Here is a 25,961-nt window from a genome sequence, read left to right on the forward strand (position 1 = left end):
GAGTAATCGACTGTGATGTTGTTTATGATCATACGCTCCACCTTGAGTGAATTTCCCTATTATTCTTCGTCCTAGATCTTTTGCTGTGCTTTCGTCATTTCTGAGTTTGTTTTTAAGTACTTCAGGAGCTTTCTTGATGATAGCGTCGATAGAAGTTTCTGGATATTCTCGTGACCAATCTTCGATGACTTCTTCTAACGTAACCGGCGTTGGAGTTGGCAACCAAACTTCGGTTTGACGACAATAACATATAATCGCTTCGCTGACCGTCAGCGACAACAGTATTCGACTGTCAAGCATGTATCGCAATAACACTATCGGTGCCCATCGCTTCTCAACGAAATGTCTGCCAAACCAAACATAACACACAGGATGTAAATCCTTAGCGAATTTAAACGACGACACACAAGCAAATCCGGTCAAGTCAAAATCAGGCAATGGTCCGTTTACAGCAACTCTTGTCATCGAGTTTGTAACGTGGCCAAATCGTTTAAAATATTCGCTGCATTCTCCACGCCCAAGGAAACTTCCTGGATAACACGCCGTCATGTCGACGGATATCATACCGCGGTGATCATATCGAGTATTCCACAAACCGCCGTGTCCGTATTCAACACAGCTCTGTTGGATATCCGCAAGAAAACTTTTCGGAGTTGGTCTCCATGAATTTCGTTCCCGGGCTACATGCGCGACAACACCCGGGACAGTAAAACAGTGTGTCAGTAACGTATCAGTGTTGCCAGCATGATATTTTTCTGCGAGTTTTTTCATTTCCTGCTGTAACGCCATTGTTCTGTATATTTCCCCGTTGGGTCTCACAAACTGATCATATTCTCCATCTTCGCTACTTCTGAATAACCACACAGACACTGGATCGGTTTTACTTATCTGATAAATAAAATCAAACATGCTCCCAGAATTGCTTTGCAATTCCGGATAATACTTCACAACACGGTCTTGCGGAAATATCCTAACCGAGTCAGTCCAGGCGTGACTGTTATGATCGATAATAGTTATTGGTGTTCCACGGGAATTGTATTTACACTCATACAATACCTCACCGGTTAACGATGAAACCGTTATAGGAAATTTTAGTAATCGCTCTAGCTCAGCAACATCATTTATTGACGCTCCTTTATCCGCTACTCGTGTCGCCCACGCTGTTATTTTAGTTTGTCTTAGCGGTGTTAGGCCGTTTCCTCGCATTGCATTTTTAAAATGTTCCATTACTCGCTCAGCTACACAATTCATCCTTGACTCTGTCAACGGCGACACCTTCATCGGTTTGAGTTTATCAACGCGTGGTTTCTTCATCGGATAAATTCCATAAACAACTGCGGTCACAGGATACGCTCTGGCATAATATGGTATATCAATCCCAACAAGTACTCCCGGTTTTGAGTCTTTACTTAACAGAACGGTTTTTCCACGAACGCCTCTGGCATCAAGAACAGGGTCTAGTTTGTCTCTGATAATCCACGTTCCCTCGCCGACTCCAACAATAAATTTTATCTGTACGAAATATCTTCTATCGTCGAGATACCCAATTATGTTACGCGCGATTGTATCGTTCATGGTAGCATCAATGATACGGTCACGAGAAATGCTTTGCATTTCCCGAGAAACGCTCGCGTTTCCGAGGATAATTTTATACGAAGACCACGTGTGTGCGGCACCATCACGACGAAACTCTTCTTTGGCATTCTTGATAACACCAATTACCTCTGCTAACTCTCTTCGTCGTGGATCAGCGGTTAACCGGTCAAGATCGAATCTAGAACCTGATATGGGTTTTATTCTGGATAGTCTTTCAAAACCCATTATTATAATTAAGACAAATATTTAAATAGACAAATATATTATATGATGAACCAATGCAAGTGGATCAAACTAAATTCATCAGCGCCGTGTAGCAAACCCTGCAGAGGCGAATACTGTGGACAACATGCTCAACAGGTCCGCGGTGGGAGTCTAGGACCGATACCGTGTATCAGATGCGGCATTGGAGTACGAGGAAAAACGCAATTATGTTCAGCGTGTGGGGGAAAACGCTATCGAGAACTAAAACGGTATTATGATAAAAAAAATCCAGACTGTGATAACGCTCTCTCGGAGCGTGATTACATAAATAAGTTTTCAGACAAATTATGAATTAGACAAATGATTTGCTTATAGTATAATGAATCAAGAATTCGTCCGACATCCAACTATTCCAAATTATGAGGCAAACCGAGATGGCATAGTACGACACTGCACGCGAAGACGACCAGTTGGTGGAGTTGATAATGGTGGTTATTCAAGATTTACTGCCACGTGCGGAAAGAGGTATTTATGTCATCGTTTTATTTACGAATGTTTCTTTGGAGTGATCCCTAAAGGTTTTGTCATTGATCACATTAACGGTAACATACTTGATAACTCTATAAACAATCTTCGCGTGGTCACTCAGAGCAAGAACTGCTTACTGGGTAACACAGGGTGTCGTAAAACAGTTGCAAGAAGAGCTATTAAATCTATAAACGCAATTACAGGTGAAGAAATTGTATTCCAGTCAATAGCCGCAGCCGGTAGGTATTTCGATATTTGTCCACCTTCTGTACAGCATGTCGCAGATGGGATCTACAAAACAGCATTTTCAAAAAAGCTTAAACAGAAGATCACATTTAGTTATGTACCTTTTTATCCCTGACACAAGCGACGATAACTCCTCCGGGAATGTGCAACGCTTTGCAGAGTTGTCGTTGGGTCAGAGGATTTACTTCCCCTGACAGAGTCAAACCTGATAAAATATTTTATCGAGTTCATAACATGTAATCATTTATTTACCGTAGAATATATATTTTTTTACAAACAATATCCTCGTTTTACTGAATATATCCGACTGTTTTGCTCTTCTGTGCTTGTTATATGACCGCGCTTAAGAAAACATACAATTAAAATATTTTAAACAAGTCCCGCCCACTGCTAGAGCGAATTTCCAACTCGCAAGTAACAGTTGGGTTATATACGAAATCGCTCCCTAAGACCTTTGGGTCGATCGAAAGTCAGCACGCGCAAGCAAAACCATAAATTTAATCCGCCAATGGCGGGTGTCTTTTGTGCACCATCCAATGGTCGATTCAATGGATGGTTTTGCTCTGCTGCTGACCGTAGAAAATGACCCACCTGTGTATGTTTGTATCGTCATAGGATAAGGTCTTAGGATAAGTTAGGATAAGATTACATGTTCATTGTGCCTTTACTTGCTGTCATACTCGAATCAGAGGTTAAAGGTTGTCTGTTCTGTACCGTCTCTTAGGATAAGATTACATGTTCATTGTACCTTTGCTTGCTGTGATACTCGAATCAGAGGTAAAGGTTGTTTGTGTTGTCAAATAAATGTTTGCCGGGCCTGCTAGAGAACTCGATCCTAGAAGCCAGGGCTGTCTCGTCTTGTAAATAAATGTGCCTCTGAGTCACTTGGCAGTCAGAGGGGTCCGTCCTTAGGATAAGTTACGTGTTATATGTTTGTCCTTGTCAATTCACTAAACACGTCTTCTTGAGCCTATAGAACGTTATTTGACGATCTAGAGGCTCTTGCAGGGGATAAAGTGTTTGGTGTTACATGTTGTATTGTCATGTCGGAAGCAGTCCTCGTGGGGTTCTAGAACGTTATTTGACGATCTAGGCCCTTGCAGGGGATAAATGTTTCCGACTGTCTCGTTTTGTTTTGGAAAGCTAGCGTTTCTCATGCAAAGTGTTTCTATTAAAAATATAAAAATATATAATAATATGAATCACGAAAATATAAATACCATACTTGTTGAAATTAAAGAATTACAACAGCGAGGTTTTAATATTTTACTAGACACTGAAACAATTATGTCAGATTTTGAATCCTTGAATGAGCTATCACGCTTGGGGAAGAACAATCTCCCTGCTCGTTATAGGTTCATTAAGGGTTTGCAAGATCGTGTTTACAGATCACTTGCCGGGATAACTGAAAATCAGGTATCTGAATTTATTCCACTGTGCCGTGCAGTTGAGAAGATTCGTCTTGGATTGTCACAAGAGTATGAGACTCGAAAATTAATTAACACTAGGGTGAGACGGTTAAAAGGTTATATAAAGAATCTAGACACGGAAATGCCTTGCATTTCTGACAAAAATACTAGTGTTTCTGACTACGAGGCCGACAAGGAAGTATAAACCGCATAGCGTGTGACTCACAGCACAAAGTGAAAGTAGAACCTGAGAACGCTAGCGCCCCCCCCCCCGCTTGGAGTGTAAAGCACATTTCCACGGGTAAAAAAAAAAGTGTATTATTTTTTTTGCCCTTGGAAACTCAAAGAGTTTCTCAAGTGAAGGGCGCTTTCAGATTTTCAGGATTTGCTTAAGCGTTTCAACATCAATACAGGAATGAGAATAGTTCATAATCTGTTCTCGTTGACACCAAACTATGATCATATGATTTTGCTGTAGCTCTGTTAATTGTGACGGAGTTAACAAGAAGTCTTCGTCACCATACACGTCAATAACTATTTTAACGGGGAAATACTGTTCTGGGAATGTCTGTATTTGAAATGCGGTTTTTATTGCCTCGTAAAGAATTTGCTTATCATGAATATGAACTCGTGCATGAATGTACTCGGGTTGATACATTATACACAACCGTTTTTTTTTAAATGCGTGCTAGCACTTTCAACGATAACTTATGCTGGTTTTGATAGGGTATTTGCACGATAAAATGACGAAAATGGATCAGTGCAGAAAAAAAAACTATTATAAATATTATGGATCCCTTGACTTAGGACTTCACCAGTAAGTTTATACTAACAGTCTCGTCACGCAGGTCCAACAAATTCCCCCTCTGGTCGGTGAGTTTGAAATTTATCGTTGACAACCACGGGTTATGACACCGTAGATAGACCGGATTGATTGGTTCTTGCACAATCAGAAAACCAGGGGGGTCTCTTGGTGTGAACGTATACAGGATAAACCCCTGTTGTGCCGTCGTAGTATCTGATGCGCTGTAACTGCCATCGATGACGTCACATACAAGATTGACCGCAATAACATCTGTGATATTTACGATCCCGGGTGAGATGTGTCTGCCATCGGATGCTGTACTGTTGTCGTGCTTGAGAATAACAGGTTGTGGTTTTATTCGTTCGTACGCGGCAAGAATATCTTCGAAAGATTGATCGATGAGATCAGAGACTGATTTTCTCAGCTCGGGCACGTTATATCCAGGAAATTTAAAATCTGAAATATCATTCACTTGAATACCATATTTAATTGCAAAATCTGCTCTGGCTATCTGTCTATAATTATCATCGATATAGTCTTTAAGATCCAGTAAAGCCTGAATTATTCTTAGATTTATAGTTTCCATGGCCGATGCGAGTTTGTTTAGTTTTTCTATGGTTGTGATAATATTATCACGCGGACTTGTTAAATCAGAAATATAATCTTGGAAATATACTCGCAGGAGTTGTAGCTGTTGTTTATGTACTAGATTGATCGGAATAAATAATTCAGATTCTATATCATCTAGACGGTAAACACGGAGCTCCTGCCCCCCCTTAACACGTGGAGCTTCTATACTCCAAGTATCGGGCATTAAAGTACTTTTTCTTGCTAGTAATTGATCTGCAAGGAGTAAATAATAATTGTACTCGAGGTCGTGTAGTGCTTCTTTATAGGTCATAAAATCCGATTTTTCAGGTTTTGGTGGACGAGGTTTAACCTCGGGGGCCTTTGGCCATCCTAATAATGTTCGGATTGAGCTGTTATAAATATCCACGGCGTATCCTGGCGTTGAGATTTCAATGACCGCAGACAGCGTTGGTTCATGAGCTGTTATAGATATTTTGGCTTCCTTGCCGGTGATTCGTTTTATTTGGCGTTGTATCTCATTATTGATTTCTTCGATCTGATAACTCCCAGTGGGAAGTGTAATTGTATTCCAGTCAAGTTCACCCTGTTCGCCGGAGTCGGCTTTGCTTTTCCCGAACACGAATGAATTATTTGGCTGCAGACCACCAAATGATGCCGACCTAACATTGGGCCAGCTGTGATACACACTGAGCTTTGCTAACGCGATTTCACTCACTGGAATTGGAGTTCGAAAATTAATACCGAATTCTGGTGTCGTCGAGGACACTGAGATCATTGTGGTCCTTACCGGTGTTGTGTTTGTGACTATTTGTTGAAGCAGTTCTATTGACATTATTTATTTGTTTAGTTTTCAAATAGTCATTGTACGCATCTGACATTAGTTTGAATTCAGAATCTGATATCGTAGCGTCGCTACTTTGCACGTCTAACGATGATGATATCAGCGATGATAATTTCTGATATGCGGTCGTGGCTGTATTTAATTTTGTCGTGTAATCGTGTAATTTTGTGTTAGCACATGATGATATTTTTTTTGCTATGATGCCGAAAACTCCAGCTGTTGTTGTGGCCGCGGAAACACAGATCGTGGCGGCGACTGCTGCAGTTACCGGAGTGACCGCTGATAGTATTGCTCCGGCAGATGCAACAACGGCAGATACTGAATAAACCATAATATCCAGCACTGTTATGCGGCGCTTGTATTTTTTTACTTTTTGACTAGTTACTTCGATGACAGTTTTTAACTCAGATTGCCACTCACGGACTTGATTGTATCGATATTGTTGAGCATCTGGCGTCGTTGACATTATTCAATTACGCGGTAACCAATTGAGGCGTTGCAGCGACGAATTCCAAACAAAACCAGTAAGATGTTGCTGTTAAACTATCGTCCTCGGCTTCAAGCATAAATGTTTCCTCGGTTCCGCTGTTTAGTATTACAGTGCAAACCCCGGAATACTTATCGGTGGAATGTCTCCAAGGATATGTTGTGAAGATTTCAAATTTAGCGGCTGAAAACACAGACAACCTGTAAACACCGGTGGCTGTTGCTGTATATTTGATAGTGTTATTTTGTCGTGACCATGTTGCGAATCCCGATGATACCGTGAATACGATGTTGGTGATATGCCCCGGAGTAACTCCAGTGGGAACTTTAATCAAACTGGTTTTGTTAACGATATCAGGAATACCCGATACGATATCCTGCTGTGTTTGTTTGATCGTGTTAATGTCGGTCTTTACATCAGCGAGTTTTACATCGACGACTGGAGGAGTCCCAAAGAACTTATCCACGACCTCATCAGTTTTTACGAAGTTTCTTCGAAATCTTGTAAACGCGCCCACGTGAACATCATGCTCTGCACGCAGCGTATTTAGTTTACCGTTGACGATGTCCACGTATTGTTTGTTTGACGCATCCTGGTCGGATTCGGGATTCGCTAACGCGGTTATTTTGTTGCCGCTCATGCTGAGTTCGCCTGTCATCGTGTCACCGGCTTTTTTCACACATTTATCAACACCTTTATCAATACTGTCTTTGATGCTTGCGATTGATATATTCGAGTCCTTGATCCGGCCGCCATCACTAAATGCAACGAAGTTATCCTTGGTAGCTCCAAGAACTCTGCGAATTATATCATTCCACTTAATGTTGCTCGTTCTTAGTTTTCCTTGCCTGTCTTGGAAAATAGCAACTTCATCTGGGTCAACTCCAGCTATATTCAAAAGATTATCGACTTCATCTTTGGTCGCATATTTTGAGAGATCAGCATCTGTGCTTGGTTTACCTCCTCGTGTGAAAGGTCTTCCGTAAATATCCACCATTATTCTTATTGCTGTTTTTCAAATGCTAGCATTTCTCGATGCGGTATATTCATACACTACTTTATGAGGAGGAGTTGCTGGATTTCTTGAGATTGCATCAAGAACATTTAAAACCTCCCTCCCACAAATGGGCGGATCAATTAATGTTTGTGTTGGTAACGTCGACTGCCACACTGGAACATTAGAAAATCTGCTGACATACTTGAGAAACTCAACTGGCGGTGCTAAACCGTACGAATCAAAATAGATAATTCCACGTGGATCGATCGCGTAAGCAACCCAGTGAGTTCCCGGACCATCTTTGTTGTCGAGATTGATAATGCCAGTTTCTGGATTATTCGGTCGTTGCGGTAATTGATCTCGCATAAATACGCCTCTGAAATGTTTTACACGCAATTTTTTAACAGCATCGAGTAAATCAAAATTGCTCAACGGCGTTAGAATTTTTTTGGATACCATGATGGTGGAGTTCCTGGTAGTCTTAGACCGCGTCCCTTTTTTTTCTTGTATCCTTTTCCCGTTGCCTTTTTTAGTGCCATTCCAGCTGCAGTTCCAACTGCACCGAGTGCTGCGGCTTTTGCTACGGCTGGTGCTGCCGCGGCAATCAACGCCGGTATTGCTGCGAGAAGAGGAAATATTCCACCGGTTTTAGTCATGTCCTTGATAGCTGCAGCAGAGAAATCAAGTCGGACACCGGTTTTTGCTGTTAGTGCCTTATTAAAATGTTTAAGCTGAGTATTAGTCAACGACAATTTGTTTGGACCACCAGTAATCTGATCTCGTTTTAGTGTTATTGATGTCCCGCACGTGCTTGCGTTCTTTGATTGCAATTTCTTCGTTTGACCGGAAGTCAAGGTGACATTAACATGACTGTATGACATTATATCCTAAGTTTGATTTTAATTGCGTTACATATTCTCGATTGGAGCGTCGATGACCCTCATTCGTCCGCCAACACCTTCAAGCAGCATTGCTTTATCGGAGAGTATGACAGCAATCGCTCTGTAACCACCAGCAGGAACACCTACACGAGCTCGGAAATGTAGGTCGACAACAGATTGTTTAACCAGATCAAGATGTTCCAGCGAAAAGTAATAAATCGGATATAAACTCATAAAGTCTCGCTGTGATATTTGCAGGCCAGTGTCTACATTAAGGTCGCGCCCCATAAATGACATCAGACGATGATACGCGCGTGCGACACGATGATGTTCGAAATCTATTAATATATCCTCAGATGGCTCCTGATGCCCATTTATTCTCAACGAAACTTCAGAAACTCCAAGTGTATCAAATACCATTGGATTTCTTTCCTGGCTATCTGTTCTAGCACGGTATTGAAATGCAATGAAAATATGTCGTGGTGCTGATACTCCCTGTTGCGATGATATATGCCATGTAAACAACCCACCATTATCACCCTGAATAACGTCTGTGGTTGTTGTTTTCCAGGATAGCAGTGATTTACCGCCCGTGTCCATGAAAGACAACAGTCGTTGTTCTTCGGTGATTGACGGAGACAACACTGGCATCCACAACCACAGTTTAGTTAGTATTACCTGACCAGGGGCAACAGCAGCATCTCGCCAGATAGCGTCATTATCATCAGGTTTTCGCACAAGTACAACTGTGTGTTTGGCACCGAATATGACCTTGTGGACATCTCTGCAGAATCCAAAGATGTGAGACAATGGAATCACACCTGAGAACTCTTCATCTCCACTTAACATCGATCTACGTGTTGCAAAACCCAAATTAAAATTTTCGTTCATCGATGCAACTGCGTCACCGGCATTATTCATTGTTACATTCCTGTTCTCGGGGCTGTCGGTTATATCCTTTGCAAACATCATTGATGGTCCGGCTGATCTGGTGTAATCATCCGAGTATCTCGCCAACCCGAGAATTGTTGTGGCAACGTCGACGTTATCATGAATTGTTTCAATTTCTTTTCCAGCTATCATGTAAATAGCGGATTTAAATAACGCCATGATGCCGTTGTTAACAAATCCAACTCGGTCGCCGATTCCGTAGTTAGTGTTATCATTCTTTAAAAGCCTACCTTCAACTTCGATGAAGGCCTCAGCGGGCAAGAAGTATCTACTTGTATCCTGGACCTGTAGTTCAATTCTTCCGCGTTGGTTAGGATCACGTGCTTCATAAGAATAATATTGAAAATCACGTACAGAATCATCTTTAAGTACTGGTTTGGACATATCAAACGCGTCATTGGATTTTCGTGCAAACATTATTATTATTTGTGATGATCTAATTCAAATGTTATCGTCACCGGAAACCACTACCAGCTATCAAATTAGCAGTTACACTATCTTGCAACGCTTTGGAGGTAATTCCTGCTGTTGCGATCTCAGCTAATTTCTGATTTACGGCCTTATTTACTACGCTACTAACATTTGCCGGCATAGCTTCAGTGGATGGTAGTTTTACTGGCACCAACCTCTCGACTGGGTTTTTTTTTCGTATCAGCTGTGCTAGTCGATCCTTGATTGATTGAAATGCTTTCCCGGCAAGACTACCAACAGTGCCAATGGCTTTATCCTTGACAACATCAGCGGCTTTCATCGCGAATTGTTTTGCTAACGGTCCAGCTTTCGGAGCGATTCTTGTGACTAAATCCCTAACAACATCACCGACTCCATCTCCGTAAACAACCTCGTATACTGGTAATCGTGAGTTTACTACTCTGACACTTCTTGGTCTGCGAAAAGAATCGTGTAGTATCATTTTATTTAATTATTGTTTATTTAACTGAATTTGCTAGCAAATTTAATTATTAGTCGCTGTGGTAACCGTCTGCGAGTTCATCAATGAGCCCCCGGTAGATGCTGATATCCATGATGCCACGCTGAAATAGTCTCTGACAGATATCTGCGGCTTCATTTATAATTTCCGGAGAATTGTTTCCGGCACGTCTTCCTCCGATGAGAACTTCCAACCGTGATACATCATCGATGATATTATTAGGGCAGGCAATAAAACCGGATCCTAAACCCTCCCCTGTTGATGGTACAATTCTTGGGGATAAAATGTCTTGAGGCAAACTTTCAGAAGATGTTGTTAAGCTAATTATCGGCGACCTAGTTTGTTTGAATTTTTGGCCCCGCGGACTTCCTTCAGATGCAGCCTCGTATTCACTTAACGGAGTTAGGTCAGGATCTATTGCTCTTCGCCGTGAAGGATATTGTTGTCGTTCTGTGTGTTGCAACGGTGATTTTTCTTCTTGAGGTTGCGATGGTGGAATTTCAAGTTTACGTATAGCATCTACAAGTCTATCGTATTTTGTATCGTCCCTGCTGATTTGTTTTTTATTTTCACGTATACGATACGAATATTTGATAAAATTATCATCTGTCATAGAACCGTGTTCTGGGTTTAAAGACACATCTCTTCTAATCAATCCTAACAGTATTGTCTCAGGTAATTTCTCTTCTGGTACATTTTTAAGAAGTTCAATATAATCCGGCGTAAATCTTTTGGCGGGGTCAGTAATTCTCCCTGTTACTCGCTTACCAGCAGGTACTGACACAACAACTTCATCGGGTGGAGGCGGGGGTTTAAGTCCAGCTGAAATATCCTGTAAAATTTTCCTTTGCTCTATTAAAGCCTCTTTGGTAACAGCTGCGGATTTTTCAGTAGCTTTGGTCACGGGTTTAAATAATTCCTCCGTAGTCTCTGCAAAGCCTTCCCGTGCTTGCTGTCTTAGTTGTAATTTTTGTCTGACACTATCACGGACAGGAAGAAATTTCTGAATTGCTTCGAGACGTTCTCGAGCTAATCTAGTCGTATGTGCTTCTCCAATATTTGCCATTATTTATTTGTCAATGATTTAATTCCGCTAACATAAAAATGTTTTTCCTTGGAAACTCATTTCCCAGAGCAGCAGAGGGGATGGACCCGACCCATGGATTTTTCAATAACGACCCCGCCACGGAAACTGTTTCAGATTTATTGAAGTAACCCAAGTTGTCAGTGCAAACTCAACGAGTTTGTCCCTGGAAACTCTTCGAGTTTTCGGGGGACATTTTTTTTTGTCCTGTATTCTGAATAGAAGGGTTTATTTCGTCGAAATAAGCCCTCTATCGAGGAATAGTTTCCTGGAGGGGTTTATTGTGCAAAAAGTTTCGGTCTGTACAGCCCCTCTGCTGCTCCAGGTGTTAGACTAATAATATAGGAATTAACATAGAATAAGCAATAAAGCTAAGAAAACTGTGTAAATGATTTTACTTGGTATACTGTGGGATTCAGACTTGGGTTCAGTTACAACTATCCTTGTAATTGTAATTGAACATCACCAGTATGGTGTAATTGTAATTGCAATTAAACAGTCCTAACTTTGAATACTATTGAAATTGTAATTGTGACTGACACCTGTAATCCCATTATAATTGTAACTGACAAAAGTAATTGAACCCATGTTTAATGTGTACAGACATCTACCATAGTCCTACTGTTAATAAGAGCATCCCATTAAACACACATCTTTTATCTTAACAGCTCAAAAATATATACTGGTTTTGGCATATTAAGTTCATCACATAAGTTTAATATTGCTAAATTTCAGGGTGACAGTAAAGTAAGAGTTTACTTTAGCCTGATACAGATGCAACTTTAAAGTGCTGTTCTATTCCTCATGACAAGACATTGTTACGGAATGTCAGTATGTCAAGTAAACATTACATTTTTGTCAGCTGAGTTTCTAGTGTACCAACAAGTTTTGATATTAAACAAATCGGCCTTTCTGAGAAGTTCGCATAAAGTTTTAGCCAATAAAAGATGTACAAAAGTGTATTTAGACTGGGTTTAGTAATTTAGCCAAGTCTGTGTAATGACTGAAATCTTGTAACCAAGAAAATAGAGTCAGATATTATGGAATGAAACTTTGTTTGAAGTCACTGAACCAAAATAAGGACTTCAAAGCTGAGTTAAATGCAATGTAATTTGTATTGAAAATGCCTAAAGGCATTGCATACAGTACATGTACACAATATCAAAATTAATAGATGTAGACCATTTAGTTAGTACTGACAACCGATATGGCTGGTGGCCATTTTGAAAATATTGTTATTTCTACTCTTCATGGATAGATTGATATTATTGACTTGGGATTTTTTACTTGAAGACTTGTTATGATATCTGTTTGGTTAAAGTGAAACAGATGAGAGCTCCAATATGGCTACCAGGATAGCCATCTTGAAATTCTTTCTACTCCTTAATTGAAAGTGACATTGACATGGGTTTACACTAAAATATGTCTTATGATATTTTGTTAGTTCTAAATAAAACTGGTGCCAATCTTAAATCCAGTATGGTTGTAAAATGATATTTTCTTGGTTTCCTGTAAAATTACTTTTGGTCTAAAAAGCAGCAGTCCTTAGAATGACTCTTGTTTTGCATCTGAATGGGAATTTGAAACAAAACTCCACTCTTACATCCAGGATAATCTGTTTCAGTTTGTTTTTGTATTATAACCTCTGTGATCTAGAAAATTGCTGATGATTTTCAGACTTTCCAAAACTTGAAGCTGCAAAATTTAATCTACCAATAGGTATCTTGTCATATTTATTTTGTCATGGTGATTTTAAAAGAAGTACATGAATTCTGTTTGGAATTTACAAGTTCAGTTCTAAACTCAGAAATATAATTCCAAGCTAATAATAATAATAATATTAATAAATAAGTAAATAAATAATACTAATAATAATAATGCTAATAATAATAATACTAATAATAATGTGTGTGATTTGGATGTTTAATGTAGCTTTAACAATTTTTCAGTCATATCGCTTTCATGTCTGTAGTATGGCAGTTTATAGTAATGTCTAGCAGTGGGACAGCATGTTGCAGACATGTAACATGATGTCCCACCAAGTCACATTATTTTGACACCAGGTTAAACAGTCCTGACACTAACCTCTTGATGCTGAGCACCTAGTGAGGCAGCTGTTAGTACCGTCTTTATATTAGTCTTTGGTATGACTTGGCTGGGGATCAAACCCATGACCTCCTGCACCCAAGGTGGACGCTCTAACCACTAGGCCACCGGAGTGGTAAATAATAATGATAATAATAATAATATTGAGTCCTATTAGCTGTTATGTATAATAAATTATCAGGTACTTCTCCATAGATTCTGAAGTGTCATGAATTCCTATTTCATGCAACAAATTGGCTCACTTGTAAATAGTTAAGAATCTGAGATAACTTAATACTTAGATAAATAATTTAAAGCTCAAATAACTAAACTTAAAATTCACAGGAAGAGTTCATCTGCTTTTATAATGAGAAATTTGGAAATTGATATTTAATGATTGTGAAATTTTGTAGATGAAATTCCCTGTTCAGATTTTAGCTCTGTAAGCTCCTTATCTGTGGAAACCACACATCCCCACTCCAGCACATACAGCTTTAGAGATGCCCCCTGGACACCACACATCCCCATCACAGCACATACAGCTTTAGGGATGCCCCCTGGACACCACACATCCCCATCACAGCACATACAGCTTTAGGGACACTCCCTAATATTTTCTAAAATTATAGGCTTTTATGTCACTGTCACCATTTATCCCTGACCATTATTTGATGATCGGGTATTTTATCTACAAAATAAAAATAATTTGGAAAGCATATTTCAATCAAGATTTTTCTTTGTTTTATGTTAGTTTCCATTTCTTTTGTTATATGGCTAATCCAGAATAGATTTCTAGGTCATTCTCATTTCCCTTCATGCATGAGCCTGTTTGGCTGGAATCCTTGTATTTTCCCCTTTCAAATCAATAAGTGACCTTTTTCCCAAAGGTCTGTTAAGTTTTGTTAATTTTGTCCTCATGATGTGGTACTTGTGGTATTTAATTTGTTGTACATTCTTAACTCCTTTTTTCTTGCAGGGGATTTAGTTTTCCAAATCAAATCAGTACTTACAAGTAAAAAATGTATGCGTGTGTGTTGCACAGTGTTAATGCATGCATGTGTTTTTTTAATTATTTATATCTTCCATTATTTTTAATTTTTTCTTTCTTTTATATACTATTTTAGCTTGATATTCTGAGATCAAATGATTCTTTGCATGGACATGAATGAAAACATGGTTGAAGACTTATACCTTTAAGACTTGATATCATGAAATGGACTGAAAATGTTTTTGTTGAACTTGATGGAAAACTTGGTACAGTGACTTTTTCTATTTTGGGTTTTTATGGATTTAAATGTACTGTCATGCATTGGGACTGAAAACATGGTCAGTACTGTTATAGCTTTTGAGGCAAAGGTCTTAAGAAAGATTTAAAGCATTTCTTGTAGTGACTTGATTGAAAACATGGTAGTACATGTATGGAGAAATATCTCTATTTGGTGATAAAAAAATTGATCAAGATTGCTCAGTTCATGAGTTGGATTGTAAAATAGTCATATTAAAATTTGGTAATGGAACCAAAGGTGGTTTTGGCATGGATTTAATTTAAACACGGTGGTAGTAAAATTATGGTGGTAATAAAACTTTAGTCTTTAAACACACCTACCTCTTAAAGATATATATATATATATATATATATATATATATATATATATATATATATATATATATATATATATATATATACTGTCCTTCCTCTGACTTTAGTTACTTTTCTTAAGTTTGGTTGAACTTAAGTACAAATTGCTTTCCATATCTACTCATTTCCATGTTTTTCTCAATTTTGATTAAAACAAATTATTTGGGTGATATTTACAGTGTTTTGCTGTTCTATTTAGATGGAGCAACCCTGCTAATGCAACTGCCTTGGTCATTTAGATTCCCCTGAAAAGTTACATGAATTAGTTTTCTTCATTTTGATATGGCTGAGCTACAAATTGCTTTCCTAATTTACTAATTCTATTCTGCTACATTCATTATATATATATCCTTGTATCCATACTTTAATTTGGTGGTTTGTCTTTACTTGTCCAAATGTCTTTTATCCATACTTTAATCAGGTGTTTTGTCTTTACTTGTCCAAAACTCTGTGTTAAGACAATGGTATAGTTGTGTTCTTTGTCGTCTGTAATTCACATTGGATTATAACACGCATTTTATCATCCTGCTGGTTCTTACACAGAGAACATGTTGGTTCCATTTCTCAGTACATGTCCTTTCTTTATAAAAGCAGATTCCCTCCCCTTCCCATGCTCCTTTTCTGGGTAAATTCCAGGGAATGTTGATAGCTTTATTGCAGACCAATGTGCAGGTATGGCTATCCATGGATAATTTATTCCTTTCAAAGATTTTGTTATCCTATAAGTTTATCAGTGGAGACCCAAGTCAAATCCAGTGCAGAAGGCATTGATGTGCCTACGCTGGTCCATGTAGAGATAATGTGCCTACGCTGGTCCATGTAGTGATGTGTCTATGCTGGCCCATATAGTGATGATGTGCCTATGCTGGTCCATGCAGTGATGATGTGCCTGTGCTGGTCCATGTAGTGATAATGTGTCTATGCTGGTCCATGTAGTGATGATGTGCCTATGCTGGTCCATGTAGTGATGATGGTCAGGGTAGTGATGATGTGTCAACAGTCTTTTGTTGGATCACAATAATACAATCCAAGACATAACTCCTTATTTGAAATTTCACTAAAAATTCAAGTCTCGATTTCCAAGAATGTTATTTTTGAAGAGCAGTTAGTACTTCCACAGAAGAATCACTTGAATTAAGTAATTTGCATAAACAAATTCCCCCCAAAATGAATTACAGGATGCAACATAATACAACTGATTCTGCTAAGATCTAACAGCACAAATTAATAATTTCTAGAAAGCTAAGATAATATAGTCCCCTACTTGACCTCTGGTCACAATTAGGATTTTCTAAGACTATTACCTGATGAAAATTAACCCTCTAGAAACTTCTTAATGTTTACAAAATAAAATCTTAGTTATAATTAGAAGGTCTGTTATTAACATTATAATGTAGAATATATCAGGTAGGCCAGGTACATGTATATTGATAGGGAAATTCCAATAACCTAGACCCAAACTCAAATAAATATGTGTACTTCTGTTAATAATGATCCTAATATTAAACCCATACACATTGAGGACATTTTAGGTAGGTATCATTTATAAAATTTAAACAAAATCAATAATTCAGGTGAAATAGAAAATGAACTTGATTTTGGACAAGGTCAAGTCCAGCACACAATATTACATTATTAATAGCATATATTGAAATTAAAAAACCCAACTAACAAACAAACATTGCAAACTAAATATACATAACATCAATATCATATAGTTGATAATTATCAAATTTTTTTTTTAAAGTTATATGATTGTAACTTCGCCCTCTTATAAAGAGGGGTGGTTAATTGGGTTTGGCTGAGTTATCCAGATTATGACCTCTCTCGATATTATAGCCAGGCGGGAGTTAAAGAAGAATGGAATTTCAACAGAGAATTTAGTGAGAATACTGGGAAGAAATAAAACAATACGAGCCCCTTTGACAAGAAAATAACAAATTTAATCAGAACAAATTAACGGTAATTCAAATTCAAGTTAGATTATATAGGCAGAATTTAACAGGTGTGTCCAATTTGGATTTATGACATCATCATAACAAGAGGTGAAAGAGCGCAATAGCCATGATTAATTGCATCACCTTCAATCACTTTGACCGTATATCAACGTCTCCTAGTTCATCCTAACAGCTCTAGGTTCTGTCCCTTCATGGACTTCTTGGTCCTTTTTCTCTGACCTCCTTCCTTCTTTCTTTTCCCATATTCTGGTCTTCGGACTCATCCTTATCTCCAAAAGCTGTTCCTCGTTGCTGCTTTTCTTTCAGGACTTCTGCGTCCCAGCACTAAACATGCCTTTCCTTTTATACAACGACCACTGGTCCCTTTCTTGTTTCATGAGGAAAGCACTAATCTTTAGGTTTCCACGGAGTTGAGACAAAGTTTCATCTCGTAGGAAATTTCCAGACTAAAGAATTTACACTGGGGTCATCACTTTAAAGTCAGATTGCTCTAAAGTGTACGCCCTAATTTATTCTACCCAATTGTAGTCAAGGGTCCCTAATCTTTCCCAAAGAAATAATTACTTTCATCAGATTTAGACAGCTCAGAATCTATGTACGACAGTGCGTGACAATTTTCCCTTTGAAAATATGATAAGTGGACATAGGTTCCTACCAAGCAGTTATGGTCAGTAGCTCAAATGTTTACTTCTAAAGACTGTTTAAGATACCCCGGTCCATTTCACTGGTTTGGAAATATTGTTCATTTGAAGTTTACACTGACGTGGTGGTAGATGAACGATGAAAGTTCAGAGTGACCCTTCACAAAGACTTTCCTGGCTTAACTGTGATAAGACTTTAATTGCTAAATGTATTCAACTTTAAATTTTCAGTACTTCAAAATTCGACACTTCACAATGATACTGAGTCACATAAATACGCATTTGTATCATAAGAGGTTTGAATACCCTTTTTTTCATTTGTGTGTGTTTTTGAAATTTGAGTACAGTTTTGTAAATTCATTTTTGTGTGGTTGTTATTCCTAATGCTTTTACTTGTTGTTTTTAAAGGTTCTGGTGGTAGTCCAAGGTAAATTCCCGATTTATTTTCCCTGTTGAAAATATTTCTGTCTTAGAATGGTTTATTTGTGATGCTTTAACAATTTCACTGTATTTTTTCATTGTTTCTGAATATGATGATGTGTCTTGTATAAAATTAGTGCAATAATCTGAATGTTACATTATTTTATTTCACATAATGTCGGAGATTTTGATTTCTCTTGTACTAATTTCTTGTTATAAGGTTTATTCATGGTCCCTATCACATACATGAATGCAGAGTGCACACAACCCTCAGCTACTTAACTCATTTTTCTGAAATTTCGGATTTCTCCAACCACTGCTTAGTTCACCCAATCTAAGGTTTTGTGCAGCCTCACTGCTGCTGAGTGTTAGCATATCAACTGCTAAGAATACTGAGGCTGGTTACTAAGCTGACTACTAATGCATCATTATGATCCTTGTTGTCTCATTTAAAATTGCTTGTATCTAATGTTGAAACTGGACTAACGTCAATAACTGATCCATTTTCTAAGATTGATACAGTACATTCTTCTTTATTGCTAGCATTACACACTTCAAACTTGCTCACATCTGAATGGGAATCCATATTTGTTTATCTTAACTTCCCACATTTCTTAAAGTGTGGAAAAGCCCTTTCCGGGTGTCTAAATTTAACTTATTATGTTCCAGACTTACATTGAAATATTTGAGTAAACAGCCCTGTCATTGGTTATGATAATCACACATGTGTAAACTTCGTACATGATAACCAATCAATGTTCATTTAACATAGCGGTAATGGGGTATTCATCTGTGCAGCACAAGAATTTCGAGTTGTGGATTATACGCGCGTATATGTCACTGGGAAGTAAAGTAGTGTTATCAACACCACTTACAAGCATCAGTGGGGTTGAAGAGTTATTTACAGTTTGATAGACATATGTTGGGGAAATTTTTGAGCTCAGACTGATTATATAGATAGCAAGCATCTGCAAGTAAGTTGGGTCTAAGGATGCAGATTTCTTTTGATGTATGAAGAGCACATTAACTTGGGACCAGAGAACAATTAATTAGATTTATGGTGACAGGTGCTTGTTTAATCGCTATACTGTAATGACGTCTAATGTCTGTGGTGGAAGAGGAAGTGATTCTTAATTATGTCTTCGTTTACTTAGCCATTAGACAACTAGAAAATGAATGGTTAACTTTTGATTTTGTCAGACGCTGAGTTTTTCCAGATCTCTTGTTTGGAATTCTGTAAGTCATGCTGACCGCAATTTTGGTGCCATGTTATAAAAGGTGGTAAATAAAGTTAATCTTGATTGGTTACGCTAAATAAGGGGTGTGGTTCCCACACAAAAATCCTTAGGGTTAAATTGCCCTAATCCAAAGAAATCTAGCCGGCCTGCAATTTTCCTGCAAGAGTGAAAATATAAGGGACTCTGAGACTGAATTTGGAAAAGATTCTCTCATAAAATATTGATCAAAGGGACCGGATGTCTGGAAAGTCAACGGAAACAGTTTTGGCTGTAGAAGCAAACAAAGCCTGAAAGCACATGGTATTTGTGTCAGTTTGATGTAGTTCATTGATACCAATATAATGGTTTGCTTGAATTTATTTGTTTATATTTGCATGAATGTATTCGTTTAAATTTGTAGATCAGTATTCTTGATATGCGTATAACTATGTTGGGTTCAGATATCTGAATTCGTACAATGATCTTTATATAAATTCACGAATTGTTTGAATTTGTCGTCTTGTTTGTGTAGGAACTGCGTATTGTAAGATTTCGTACATTACTTTAGTTGATATGACTTATGAGAATCCATAGAATTCACTGATATTAGATGATTTTATGTTTTCTAAAGACTTGAATGTGGGTATTCGCTGAAAATGACATAGTTAAGCCATGTATTATGTAATGAATTTCATTCATTTGTGTAATTGAGACGAGAATGGAAGTGTTATGTCTCATGTAATGACAATGGGAATCGGTAATGAGATAGCCATTAGGAAGTACATTAATCTTGTCAAACTAGGTTTGTTTATGGTCTGCCATGTTTAGCTTGACAGACAGCCTTTGATCTGTTTGAATTCCAATAGAACGATATATGACACAATGAAAGGGGAGTAATGATCTGTTCACAGTAAGACAACTGACATAATATTTAGGTTGTCTCTGTTTATTTTGCAATTGATAATAGCTCCACGGACATATGCACTGAAGTATCACTGACGTATCCACTGAAGTGCATACTTACACAGCCACCTACCCACACAGTATATCATGTGCATTAACAGTAAATTGGAGAACATTATTTCGATATTTTATTTGACAAGCGCCTACTCGGTACGTATATAACATGAGGTTGTAAAAGGCACATTTCTTCATGAGCATTTTTAAAAAATTAATAATGTGATAACATTTTTTGTACTGTGATGGGGAAAAAAGCCCCACTTATTCAGCAGTCATTGAACTCACTTATACCTAGTGCTGATATTTCTGTGATTATACTAAGACTTCTTGTGATAGAAACTACCCTTTATGTATGGCCCCAAGTGGCCGAGTGGTCTAAAGCGCTCTCCATTACGGATCACTGCCATCTCACCTCTGTCTGCGTGGGTTTGAGTCTTGGATTCGGCTAATGTGAGAAAGCTTGCCAGTAGCTTCTCGTGGGTCGGTGGTTCTTTCCGGGGTTTTCCTGGGTTCTTCCTCCACCATTAATGCTGGCTGCCATATATAGCATATCGTGTGCTGAAAAATGGCATTAAACCCTACAACAACAACAATAACTATCCTTTATACATTATACCCCAGGGTTTTAAAAAGCCATATTTCCAGATGAATATGTTTAAGTTTAAAATGATCAATCTCATAAAAGTGAAAAGCAATCACACACCCCACCCCACCCCGAATAAAGTAGTACAGTGGTTATATTCACTGAATATCGATAAATGATACCTTGAATTTAACACCAGTCTTCATGTAAGGATCAGATATATATTCATAGATTTCTCATGAACATTCATACCATGCTTTTGAAACTTAGTTATGTCATTGCTGCGCATAAGAACTAACATAAGGTAACCCAGATGAAGGTTAAAAGTATATATTTAGGAAAAACAATTACAGTCAAAATTTAGAGTTATGTCCCTTTTATTTAGTGTTGGTACAATAGTAATTTGTTTTATTATGACAGTCATTATGAGGACATTTGTTGTCACATAGTATTATAATTGAGATGAGCCAGATCTGGATCATGAAGGTGGTACTTTCACACATGAATCATTGGAAAATCTCGCTCACTGTACACACAAATGAAGGTCAGTCATTTGGGCACTTTCATATACATATTCCATGAAAATCACGCTCACTCATGACTTGAATAAAGGTCAGTCATTTTTTATTCATCCAGCACTAATTTGACACTGAAATATTTGTATTCACTGTCCACAAGTTTATTTCCAAGACACCCCCAAACTAGAAAAATTTACATTAGATACTACATTTTAACAGGGGCCCCGAGTGGCCGAGTGGTCTAAAGCGCTTACTGTTACAGATCACTGCCATCTCACCTCTGTCTGTTTGAGTCTCGGATTCGGCTAATGTGGTTATGTGGGAAAGCTTGCCAGTAGCTTCTCGTGGGTCGTGGTTCTTTCCGGAGGTTTTCCGGGTTCTTCCTCCACTATTAATACTGGCCGCCATGTATAGCCTATCTTGTGCTGAAAAATGGCGTTAAGCCCTATAACAACAACAACAACATTTTAACATGCCAGTCAGATTTCATCATCAGTGATAGAACTGGACAGCAAATGTTATCATCACGTAACTTGATTAGATTTCAAGTTGGAGGGTGAGTTGCTATTATAGGCAGGGGGGAGGAGGGAGGGGGACTTCCCCCAACGGGGATACGAGTTTTGTGTTAAAGTAGCTGGTTATAAAGTGAAAGTAGTGGGTGAATCAGCTGGCTCCAGGCTGATAAGGACAACACTGACCAACATCTTACTTTATGAGAGTTTATCAACTACATAAACTGAATAAAGCTCAAGTTCTCTCTGGTGGTTATTTTCAACTACATAAAATTACACAGCATTTCTTTGACACTGAATTGAAAGGATAGGAGGAGAGTTCCACTGCTGTTCAGAAGATGGCATTGGTATTACCACAACTTTCATTGCCTGTGTATAATATAATAAGCAAATACATATTGTTATATTAAAAGAATAGAAAGAAGAAGAACAACAGTACCGATATGGAACTATTACTTAATAAGAAAATTAGCAATTTAGTAACTATAACAACAAAATATTGATAAGGAACTAATACTTAATAACAGCAATACAATTAGGAACAACACCAACGGTATTGATAAAGAACAAACAACAACAATAACAACAGTATTGATAAGGAATTAACACCCAGTAACAATAACAACAATATTGATAAGGAACTAACATATAGTAACAACAATATTTCTGATAATTACAGGAATATGAATGATGATGATGGTGAATAGGCATTAGTAATACTCTTAAAAATATTCATTTTGATCCATGTATATTTGTACAGTAATATATAAGGGACCTATCCTTAACAACACATGATTGCTTTATGTTGTAATAATAATTATTATTAGTGTGGTTTTAGTTGTTCTACACAGCATGAATCTGTTTAGTTTCTACATGTCCTTGTTAGTTAGTCAATATGATGTACTTGTTAGTCACTCCGTATACAAACACGCATGCATACAGACAGTTCAGATGTTTAAGGGTATGAATAGGCAATATACAAACACACGTGTTTAAACAGTTCAGTAGTTTAAGAGTATGAATAGGCAATGTAAAAACATATGCATAGAGAGGGTTCAAATGTATACCAGTATGAACTGGTGTAAAATACAAACAATCACGCAAACAGTTGCATTCATTCCCACACAGAAATAGAAATGATTCTCACTTACTTTACACTAAATTTCAAACATCTAGACTCAGAATAGTAATCGGTGGGTTTGCAAAATATCCCCTTTAGCCAGGTGGCTTTTTGATGCAGTGAGCCCTAATTGGTCTATGCGAGAGATGAAGTAAAGAAGGAGTGCAAGACTTGGAAAGGGAACTATGTACAATTCTGAGTAAAAATATTACACGTACCTGGCCAAAATTTGTGTGATAATATGGTATGGGCCTGCATTGGTTTTGTATTGCTCATTGATGAGAAATGTTTCTTAGGAGGTTGTTAATTTTAGTTTCCGACCTAATGGTTAGAGCATCTGCCTCGATGTGGGAGGTCACTAGTTCGAACCCTGGCCGAGTCATACCAAAGATTATAAACAATTGTACTAACAGCTGCCTTGCTAGGTGCTCAGTATTAAGAGGTTACTATTAGAACTGGATGGCCCGGTGTCAGCATAATGTGACTGGGTGGGGCATGATGCTACATGTCTACGGCATGATGTCCCAGTCCTAGAAATCACTATAAAATGTCACACTGCAGACATCATAGCAATATGACTGACAATTTTTAAAGCTACTCTAATAATCCAAATCACACACACACACGCACACATTTTAGTTTACCTGGCATCAGAGTAGAAAACTCATTTGTTGTTTTTAATTAAACTTTATATAAATGGTTTCTACAACATGCTCTACCAAAATCATGTTTTTAATGATTTTCCAAGTAACTTTATAGCTTCACAGAAAACAGGATTAAAATGTATTTTTGACCACAACAAAAGCTAATATGCCCTTTGTGATACAGTCTTATTAGAATATTTCTTAAAAACATGTTTTACCAAGTTCCTTTTTGTTGTTGGTGTGTTCCTTAACAACCACACGCTTCCAGAGCAACAAATTGAAGATAGGCTTATAATGTCTTATCCAAATCAGCTGGTTCAGGTTTTCCCAAATTTTATAGGATTAATGTTTCTTTGACCGCAAGTAATAAAAATTGCATTTTGGTGACCTAATTTAGAGTTCTGTTAAAAAAATGCAGATGGAAATACCGGTAGTTGCCTTTCTTTCTTCATCTCAAAAGTGTTAGAAAACTTTTTGAAAACATTTTGTACAGCATGTTTTATGACAGTTGTATCAAGGCTGATTTTCTAGACCTCTCAAGCATAGATTTTGTTTTATTCCTTGGCAACTAGGTGAGAAATAACACAATTACAGGACCACTTAGTTTTATAAATAATATTGTCTTTTACAAGCCTGCACTTGGTTATATAAATAATATTAGCTTGTACAAGCCTACACTTGGTTATATAAATAATATTGGCTTGTATAAGCCTACATGTTCACCATAGTTAATATATTTGTGTGATAAAATGTCTAAGCTCTCAGCTGGTCACTGTTTAAAACCAAAGTTGAAATGGCACAATCTATCAATTCCTGACTATCAGAGTGTAGGCAGGTAAGTGCAATCCATTCATCATGTATTTGCACAGTGTTATGCTTGTACTGCATTTGAGCTATTGTATCGGAACATCTGGTGAATTGGTGTAAATTTGTATTGAACATAAACAGACATGCAAATACTGTATATCGCTGAAATATATATATATATATATATATATATATATATATATATATATATATATATATATATATATATATATATATCTTTAAAAAATTGTCTCCATTCAAAAACATAAACCCACCTGTCTTCTCTAAATACTTGACATATGACACTAAATCATAAATTAAAATTTCAGTGACTTTGTAGCATCATTTGTTATTGATGTGTGGATGTTTGAGGGGTATAAAGGTTTTTGCATGCAGGCAAGGCAATGGGTGAACTGATTTGCAATTACAGAACTATGTCAGTTTTTATTGCAAATGAGCCAGTTTAATTTACCAGTAATCAAGTCTTGAAATATGCAGAGGTAAATGTCGTGGAATGATTTTGTCAATTATAATAGAGTAATGTTGTTTGTGTTCCTCATAAACGCCTGTGCCTCAAGTCAGTTATATGAGCAAAATTTTAATTTTTGATGCCGACTGCAGGATAATAATGTATCACAGACCATTTTTATTTTGTACATTATGTTTTGCCATAGTACCAAGGCTTTCTTCCCTTTGTCATCTAGGGTGGCCAAATACAGTCAAGTGTAGACGTAGAAATTCCTCCACCTGGACCGGTTGCTGAGGACTCTGAAGATGACAAACAAGGTAATGGTAACTACACAACAATATTACACGCACACATACAGGACTCGGTAGATTTAGGCTGTAATGACTTGTACAGGTTTGCTTATATTAGGTACATTCCTATGACAAAATGCTGTACAAAATAGTGTTTGTTACAAATGACCATCATAGGTAATTTATACTGGGAATACATCAATTTGTAAAAATGTTGACATCCATCATTACAGTATAATTAGTATAGGTATTCTAGTTTGAATAAAAAACTATGTAGTGAGAGAGAGAGAGAGAGAGAGAGTTGTGCTATACCAGGATCATACAGTACAATGCTTGATAGCATTAAGTGAATTTTTAAATATGAAGAGATGTTGCCATCCAGTTTAAAACTTTTAAAAATTATATTACCTGCATGATATTTAAACATTTATTTAATGTTATCAAGTATTCTACTGTATGATCTAGGGATAGCACATTTCATTCTGTTTGGTGTATATAAATTTCTCTAACCTGTATGATAATATTATTTCTTCACAAAAGATAATAA

At 37.5% G+C, this 25,961-nt stretch overlaps 1 protein-coding gene across 1 annotated transcript in view; it reads left to right on the forward strand.

The window, feature by feature from the left end:
• Positions 1–25,961, forward strand: part of LOC149789843 (uncharacterized) — a 102,369-nt gene that overhangs the window by 59,232 nt on the left and 17,176 nt on the right. The window contains exon 5 of the mRNA XM_089973137.1: positions 25,360–25,441. Within this exon, the coding sequence (XP_089829263.1) occupies positions 25,360–25,441 (82 nt within the window). The remainder of the gene's footprint in view (positions 1–25,359; positions 25,442–25,961) is intronic.

Source organism: Sinohyriopsis cumingii, chromosome 10, assembly GCF_028554795.1.
Source record: "Sinohyriopsis cumingii isolate HCF-2022 chromosome 10, ASM2855479v2, whole genome shotgun sequence".
NCBI classification, from domain to species: domain Eukaryota; kingdom Metazoa; phylum Mollusca; class Bivalvia; order Unionida; family Unionidae; genus Sinohyriopsis; species Sinohyriopsis cumingii.